At 41.1% G+C, this 9,258-nt stretch overlaps 1 protein-coding gene across 1 annotated transcript in view; it reads right to left on the bottom strand.

Annotated features, from left to right (window-relative positions):
• Positions 1–6,726: 6,726 nt before the first annotated feature.
• The window catches only part of Gmcl1 (germ cell-less 1, spermatogenesis associated), a 46,228-nt gene continuing 43,696 nt past the window's right edge, over positions 6,727–9,258 (bottom strand). Inside the window, exon 14 of the mRNA XM_048352670.1 lies at positions 6,727–8,077. Coding sequence (XP_048208627.1) covers positions 7,949–8,077 — 129 coding nt within the window. The 3' untranslated portion in view covers positions 6,727–7,948. The remainder of the gene's footprint in view (positions 8,078–9,258) is intronic.

Genomic DNA, 9,258 nt, shown 5'->3' with positions numbered 1-9,258 from the left:
CCTATCTGTTCCTTCCTCTTTCGGCTGCCACTCCTTCATATTCTTTGCCTAACGAACTCATTAAAATGTGCTATTTGAGCTAGGTGCTGATGGCTCACGAATGTAATCCTACTTAGGAGACTGAGATCTGAGGATCAAGGCTCTGTAAGGTCCAACCCCACCCCCACCCGGGGCTCCATGCAGATGCCCCTCACCTGTTAAGTCTGTGCCCAGTACCTCAGTTACCTAGGTAACTGGCACACCTGGAGGCAGTTACCTGCTCCTTCTCTGAGCTCACATCCAATCGCCTGGCCATATCTCAAGCCTTTTCCTATATAATCCTGCTCAACACAAGTCTCTGCTCTCTTTCCTTTTCTCTTTCTCTTCTTCCTTACCCTCTGTCTCCCCATGCCTCCATCTTGTGTGAGCTGGCAGTTTGCTTTCCCCCAGTAAATTTTTCTCTGCCTGAACCATGTGGTGAGTTTCCTTTCCTGAGAACCTTACAGGTTCGAAGCCAGCTTGAGCAGGAAAGCCTATGAAACTCATATCTCCAATTAAATACCAAAAAAGTCAAGTGGCTCAACTAGTAGAGAGCTAGCCTTGAGTTTTAAAAAAAAAAAAAAACCTCAGGGACAGTGCCCAGGCCCTGAGTTCAAGCCCTAGGAGAGGGGTAACAAAGTACTATTTCATTTCTGATAGTGGTGTCTGGAGAATTTAATGCCAGCAAAGGGACTGGCAAGACCCCTTCCCACAAGAGAGAAGTGAGAAGCAGTGTGGTCTATTGTCTGGCATGACATATATAACCTAGGAGATCTTAGAGGCATGGACCTCAGTGTGGACATGCAGACCAGGGGCTTCATCATGGCAGGCTATGATTTATGGCTGCTGTCAAATGGTAGATAAGGGGTCCTGCAACTGCCCAGGCCTGAAGGTGACACTAAGGGGATCTTGTCGCCTTATATGGTCATAATTGCCCTAAAGTAATGCCATCTCAAGGAAAAGGTGGTGGAGGCTGATTATTTACTGCCCTTACTAGACGGGCCTAGTGTTGCTTAGGAAAGGAGCATGCTAAAGCTATGGGAGAGGAGGCTATCAGGCTTACAAGGTTGAAAACCTTCCCACTAGTTGCAATTTATTAGATCCATACATTCAAATGTGGCCTCTAACATGTTATTCAAATTAAAATTAGTATTAAAGTACTAATTTCCAGACCAACTTTCTAGAAAGGTATTGCTGTAACATTGAGAATTTCCACAAGGAGGCCTACTCCCTGGCAGATGTGGAAAAAAGAGGATTAATGGGTGGGGGTGAGGAGTGTTTTCAAGGCTCCAGGGGGAATATTTTGGGATATTACTGGAGAAACATACTACTGGTTGATGGAAAACATTGTTCATAGGGAAGATGGAAATTGTAGTAAGCCAAAGGACTGTGTGTAAGTGGTTAGAGAAATAGTGGGTGAAGGTGGCTGAAAGCAAAGCACATTTACTGTCCTTACCTTTTCTCCTTCCCTCTATTCCTTCCTTCCTTCTTCTCTTTTTCCACCCCCCCCCCCACCCAGGGAGGGGGTGATGAATAAGAGTGTGGGGCTGCGTTATCTGATTTTAAAAAAAGTCAAGAAAACCCTCTAAGACTTTCAAGAATGGTTGGAAGTTAGGCTGGAGGTTAATACACACACACACATTTCTGAATGTATAGTATTCTGTAGGATGGACATTATACTACTTGGGTACTAGGATGAAAAGATAAATGCTGTGGTCTCTACTTCAATTAGCTTACAATATAGTTGTGGAGTCAGGCAGATGACGAAACATTTTCACTATAATGTACTAAGATAGGTATGTAGAGAGTACTATGGAAGCATAAAAGGACATTTAGCCTAAGAGTGCTAAATTTCTAAGAGCATTCTAAGTGCTTCCTGGAATAATAATGTACCTAACATCTACTGTGGTATTTCCAGGCACTATTATAATGTAAAAATAAATGTGGGGCTGGGAATATGGCCTAGTGGCAAGAGTGCTTGCCTTGTATACATGAAGCCCTGGGTTCGATTCCTCAGCACCACATATATAGAAAATGGCCAGAAGTGGCACTGTGGCTCAAGTGGCAGAGTGCTAGCCTTGAGCAAAAAGCCAGGGACTGTGCTCAGGCCCTGAGTCCAAGCTCCAGGACTGGCAAAAAACAAAGTAAGAATGACATCTAGATATCTGACTTGCACTACTGGGCAGCAAACACCATCATTTTTGCAAGGAGGCATCCTAGAGAAATCCTGAGGAAAGCAGATATGTGAATGCTGCCCATTAGCACATTAACTTGAGATGTCATTTTAGACATCTGGAAGATGGCAGCTCTATACCGAGTTGGAAGGGAGATCTGGGCTGGAGGTAGAGGAAAAGGAATAATCAGAATTAGAAGTTGCTTTGGTTTCAGGAAAGCACATGCAATTACGCAACACAGGCTATGGAAATGAAAAGGTGTGGAGAGGGCCAGAGGAGGAACTGCCAAACTAGAGCAAGGTATGGCGCAGAAATAGAAAAAGAGTTCATGAAATGTCAGACAAGTTTGAGAGGCTGCTTCTGTTTAGTTTTGCTTTTGAAGCTGAAACAAAAAAAATTGAGTTTCAGGCTAGCCTGGGTTACATCGTGAGACCCTGTGTCAAAAACAAAACACCCAAACTCAAAAGCTAATGACCACCACTGTTTTAAATGTTAACATTTCAAGCCAAACCCAAGTTTTTTTTTTTTAAAGGAAAGGTTGAAGCAGCTTTGTAAGGTGTCTATAACACATGCCCTATTGAAAGAACATAACAAAAGGATACTGGGAAATGACATCAACAGAGGCCCCAGAGGGCTTACATTAAGTCACAGAGAAATAGTAAATCCCGTGTCATCTAAGAGTGCATAATTAGTTCAACCTTCACCAACAGGGGTGCACTATAAGGAACGAGTATGTAATTATTTCCATTTAAGTAACATTTCTATTGATTTTTAGAATATATATTGTTGTCATTATATGTAACCATATATTATTGACTATTGGGAAGTTTTTTTTTTCTTCTGATATTGAGGTTTAAACCCAGAGTTTTGAACTTAATCATCTGGCACTCTATGACTTGAGCCCTGCCTCTAATGTGGCTTTTTGCAGTTAATTGAAGATGGAGGCTCACAGACCTTAGTCAAGGCTGACTCTGAACTCTGACCCTTTGGCTCTCACCCTCCCAAGTAGCTGGCATTATAGGCATGAGACATCAGTACCTAGCAAGGGAAGCTTTTTTTTTTGGCCAGTCCTGGGCCTTGCCTTGAACTCAGGGCCTGAGCACTGTCCCTGGCTTCCTTTTGCTCCCAAGTAGCTGGCATTATAGGCATGAGACATCAGTACCTAGCAAGGGAAGCTTTTTTTTTTGGCCAGTCCTGGGCCTTGCCTTGAACTCAGGGCCTGAGCACTGTCCCTGGCTTCCTTTTGCTCAAGGCTAGCACTCTAGCTCTAGCACTCTAGTGGCCACAGTGCCACTTCTGGCCATTTTCCATATATGTGGTGCTGGGGAATGGAACAGAGGGCTTCATGTATACGAGGCAAGCTCTCTTGCCACTAGGCCATATTCCCAGCCCCAATGCAAGCATTTTTTTTTTTTTTTTTTTTTGGCCAGTCCTGGGCCTTGGACTCAGGGCCTGAGCACTGTCCCTGGCTTCTTCCCGCTCAAGGCTAGCACTCTGCCACTTGAGCCACAGCGCCGCTTCTGGCCGTTTTCTGTATATGTGGTGCTGGGGAATCGAACCTAGGGCCTCATGTATCCGAGGCAGGCACTCTTGCCACTAGGCTATATCCCCAGCCCCAACGCAAGCATTTTTAAGAAGCATATTCTGAAAAAAAAAAAAAGAAGCATATTCTGTATGTTCATAGGACTAATAGGACAGCTTTGTACTGCACAGTTGATGCAAGGCAGACACAGCAGGACTAATGGGAAAATTTCCGTTTCTCAGAATGCTAAATACCTAAACATTTAGGGGGGAGGGGAAGACCCCCTCAGATGTGTCTTGACTACAAAAGAATTTTTACTTGTTTAAAGTACTGAAAGACCCTAAGATGTTCTCTCTCTCCATTTCTTTAAAATGTCATTTTGGCCAACATAACTTCGCCAGTGTTTAGCCAGGCTCTAGAATCCAGGATGAAGCCCAGTCTTATCTTGGGGGGGGAGGGGAGGAGGAGGAGGAGGAAGAAAGAGGGAAGAAAAAGAGGAGAAAAAGAAGAGGAAGAGGAAGAGGAGGAGGAAGAGAAAGAGGAGGAGGAGGAGGAGGAAAAAGAGGAAGAGGAGGAGGAGGAGGAAGAGGAAGAAGAGGAAGAGGAAGAGGAAGGAGAAGGAGAAGGAGAAGGAAGAAGAAGAAGAAGAAGAAGAAGAAGAAGAAGAAGAAGAAGAAGAAGAAGAAGAAGAAGAAGAAGAAGAAGACGAAGACGACGACGACGACGACGACTTAAGCAGATTTTATTTTGGTTTTCTTTTAGTATATTTTGGGCAAAAAAGACTTAGCTTTTATTTTAGAGAGGGTATTTTTGTTGAAAAATGATTAAAATAACAGAAAGATGATAAAATGTTATTCGATGATGTGGGGAAAGGGAAAAGAAGAAAAGGAATGCAAGGTGGTAGGGGGCAGATCCAGTTTGTCCCATCAAAACTCAGGATGATGTTTGATTGCTCCAATGATAATGTTGGGAGGTGTGGCTTGTTGGCAGTGACTAGGTTGTTGGGTGACATCAATGCCTTTAGCTAGGGAAGGAATGCTTGCTCTCTCACAGGGTTGTACTTGTTACAGAGTAGACTGTAACAGAGCAGGGCCACCTGCCCCTCAGGGTTTGTCTCTCCCACAAACACTCCTTACCTTTCTCATACCCACCCAGAGCAGAAGCAGCAGGACGCCGCCATAAGTGCTACCCTCTTGGACTTCCAAGTTACCAGAACTATGAGTCCAAACAAATTTCTTTATTAAAAATAAAAACAAAAGGAAAGGTTAAGGTACATTTATAATTCAGTATAAAACTTTACAGCATATTCTTTTAGGATCTTTTTACAGATAAAAACAATTACAAATGGATATTGTTTTCTAGCTCTAGAAATGCAAAAACCAAGAACCTCCTTTCCCATCCCCTCTCCTCAAAACAAACACAACACCATCTGGTTAGAGGCTGGAAGGCAAGAGCTGATGAACACGAAAACGGCTGTATACAGCTGGGCATGGGGGCTCATGCTGTAATCCTATTCAGGAGGCTGAGATCTGAGAATCACAGTTCCAAGCCAGCCCAGGCAATAAAGTCCACAAGACTCTTATCTCCAATAAACTTAGAAAAAGCTAGAAATGGCGTTGTGGCTCAGGGACAGTGGCTAGGCTCTGAGACTTCAAGCTCCAGGACCAGCAAAAAGAAAAAAGAAAAAACATTTTATGCAGCAGCTATGTGATTCTCCACCTGACACTATTAACACTTAACGGAAAGTATTCCTACTGAAAAGAGCAGTAGACAAATGCAAAGATCTGAAAGGAAACAAAAGCAGATTCTTTACTAGCAAGGTAAAGCATATCAGGTAAAGTACTAGCTGACAAATAGAACTAGTAGGCAGGAATTATATGTGGTTTAATTTAGCCAGTTAATTTATCTGACATGGAATAATTCATTTTTCTCATTAATATACTCAAAACTTTTCCCCCAGGTTTTATAATTGGTGTTTATTTATTGGTAGTACAGTGTTTGAACCTGACCTCAGGTTCACTACACAGGTGGCTCTACCACTTGTGCCACAATTTCAGCACTGTTTTGCTCTTTCAGATAGGGTCTTCTGTGGTTTGACATTGCCCAGGGGTAACCTCGGACTTTAAACATCCAATGTGTACACCTCCTACATAAGCTTGGGCTACAAGTTTGGCATGCTGGCTAGGGTAAGATCTTGCTAGCCTTTTCATTGGGCTGGCCTTGCACTTCAATACAGTAAGCAAGTGCCAACCTGTCTGGCTCTATTTTTAAATTAAGAACTTTCTTTAGACAGGCATGGTGGCTCATGCATGTAATACTAGCTACCAGGGAGCAAAAATCAGGAGGATCTGTTTGATGACAAGCCTGAGCAAAAAGTTTACAAGACTATCTAATAAAAACCTAGGTGGAGGAGCATGTGCCTGTCATCTCAGCTACACGGCAAGTATAAACGGGAGGCTCATGATCCAGGTCAGCCAAGGAATAAATTAAGACCTTACCTGAAAAACAAAAGCAAACAGACCAGGTGTGGCTCAAGTGGTAGAGTAGCTACCTAGCAAGTGCAAGGCCCTGAGTTCAAACCCCAGTACTGAAGAAAAAAAAAAGAGGTTTTCTTTTTTTTTTTTTTTTGAGACAAGGCTTCATTTAGGGGGTCTAGGGGGCCTTCATGCTCTCATGTCCTGAGTGTTGGGATAACAGGTGTGCACCACAGAGCTAGCTCTATGGTTTTTTTTTTCTTTTCTTTTTTTGGTCAGCCCTGAGGCTTGAACTCAGTGCCAGGGCACTATCCCTGCTTCTTTTGCTCAAGTTGCTCAAGGCTAGCACTCTACCACTTGGATCATGCTGCCACTTCTAGCCTTTTCTGTTGATGTGGTACTAAGGAATGAACCCAGGGCTTCATGCATGCTAGGTGATACTACTGGGAAAGAAAAACTATAAGTAAATTTAAAAAGTTAAATGTAATTGGGAAAAAATTTATCTAGAAAACAAATGAATAATAAGATAAATCATAGCTTGTTCATTTTAAGTAGGATATTATTTATTCTTTTTCCAAATGGCATTTGTTATTTGTACAGATACATAAAAATGATTCCCATTTTTGAAAACATATTAAAATATACATCAACCACAGACGTATTCACTGTCTGACTGGAATGAAAATAAGCATGGCTATTTTCAAAGTAGCAATAAACATAAGAAGCCAACATATATAAATTATGACAAGTTTACCTTTCATTTTTGACAAAAATAAGCTCTACGTTTACATTTAATGCTTTGTTTCCAGCTTCCATATTAGATCTTCTAGCCTTATATACATTTACTATGAAATTCCTATCAGCATGTATAACACAAAGGCACTCAATCCAGAGGTTATAAAGTCCTGAGCTTAGGTAGGAAACAGAATTCCCAACTAAAATTTGAACAGAAATAATCCTAAAGGTCAGATAACATGAAAATGTTTAAGTGTAGTATCTGGTACATAAATAATTCACAACCAAGTAATAAAAGTATTCAGAATGTCCAAGACAAGACCATGTAAAGGCAAAGGAAAGTCCTCTGAATCCAATTAATTTTTCCCTCAGTCAACTTTATTTAAAGGTCTAAAGCTGATATTTATTTTGCTGTTGTTGTTAAAATCCTAAGAAAGCTGAATTTTAAAAAAAAGTATGAAAATGTTTTAAGTTTAAAAAAGTTTTTCATAATAACCTCCCCAACCATGAAAAAGGATTTAATGGCTAAATTAAGCAGAGAATGGAAAGCTATTGGAGGAAATGCATGATGAGGAAGTTGAAGGACAGCTTTAAAGGCACCAATGGAAAAGCATTTATAAGGTGAAGAGCTAGCTGTTCAAAGTATCCCTTTAGCAGTCACTTGAGCAAAGGAAAAAGAAACTTACAGATGGCTAAATGAGGCTTGCTAACATTAGGCAGGATCAAAGTTTAAGCTAAATATCAAATCTATTGTTACAAAGCAATGTGATATTTATTTAAAGCAAATTTCTACTGATGCTAAATTAAAAGCAAGAATTGACATCTTTAAAACATACATGGTTTAAAATGTTTTCATATGCATAGAAATGTAATGAGGGTAAAAATCATCTCCATGTTATCTGTACAATACATAAGGCCTTTGTCAATGTTAGTCACCTTAGGTGTGAATATCAGTAGGGCCACTGAATTAAAGCTGGCTTAACAAAAAGTTTTCAAAGTGCTACTGTTTCCAACAGATGAGATCCTCAATTTTCTGGATTTTCTGGGTGGCGGTTATTTTCAGTCCTTTTTTCTGGCGATATATACAAGAAATTACAGCAGATATATAAAGGGAAGACCAGAAGCCTGCTGTCCAAGTTCATCACCACTTGTTCCTGTAAGACAGATTTGCTGGCTTAATGACAACTAGATAGCAATATTCTATCAAAATTAAAGAAACCAAGCTATTAAACTGAGTGAACCAAAAGAAGTAGTATGGGAATTTAATAAGCACCAAGGCCCCAGTCTCCAAATTCCAGCCCACTAGAGGTGTGACCTTGTCACACATCCAGCTTTCTTTGCTGTAGAAAATGGAGACAGAAGAGTGCTGTCTTTTTTTTTGGCCAGTCCTGGGGCTTGGACTCTGGGTCTGAGCACTGTCCCTGGCTTCTTTTTGCTCAAAGCTAGCACTCTGCCACTTGAGCCACAGCGCCACTTCTGGCCATTTTCTATATATGTGGTGCTGGGGAATTGAACCCAGGGCTTCATGTATACGAGGCAAGCACTTTTGCCACTAGGCCATATCCCCAGCCCCAGGTCCCTGAATTTTCTTCCTTGGTTACATCACAATATTGGCACCTTGTAAGTTTGAAGTTGCTGTGTTGCTGAAGGAAGTGTAAATGGGCATTTTAGAATGCAGTTTAGAAACTAGAAAAATCTATGTATCATATAACATGAATTCTACTTCTTAAGAGTTTATCCTTTTTTTCCTTGGTAAACATTGTTACTGTATTTTAATTTTATAAAGATGATGTACAGGAGGGACAGTTACATATGTAAAGAGTACAATGCTTTTTGGACAAAGTCACCCCTTCCTTCCCTCACTCTTTCAGTTTTTCCCTTTCAACCCCACCCATAAGCTGTATAGCTCATTTTCAATATACTGTCCAGTGGAAACAATTGCATAAAAAAAAGAAAAAAAAGTTGAATACTAGGGAAGGGAAGGGGAACATCAAAATGGTGAGACAAAGGATAAAGGGTGAACCAATGCAATAGTGATACTCACAAGACAATATGTTGGAAATTAACTGTACAACTGGGAGGCGGATGGGGAGTTGAACTTTCTCAGCATCTACCTGATTTAGAATGGACATCCTCACAGGCCACCCATCTAGTCTCATCACTAGAGTTCCAACAAAGGCTGTTACAGAGCTCCCTGAGACTGCAGTGCAACCTGAAGCTTTCTTGCAATAGGAAGGATGTTCTACGAGTTTCTCTGAGGAAAACTGCTATCTTTTTCTAATGCATGTGAACTGTCTAGGCTCTGAATCTGGTATTAAAACAGTATGTCAAACAA

This window comes from Perognathus longimembris, chromosome 8 (assembly GCF_023159225.1).
Source record: "Perognathus longimembris pacificus isolate PPM17 chromosome 8, ASM2315922v1, whole genome shotgun sequence".
NCBI classification, from domain to species: Eukaryota; Metazoa; Chordata; class Mammalia; order Rodentia; family Heteromyidae; genus Perognathus; species Perognathus longimembris.
This window is presented reverse-complemented; position numbering and strand designations above follow the sequence as displayed.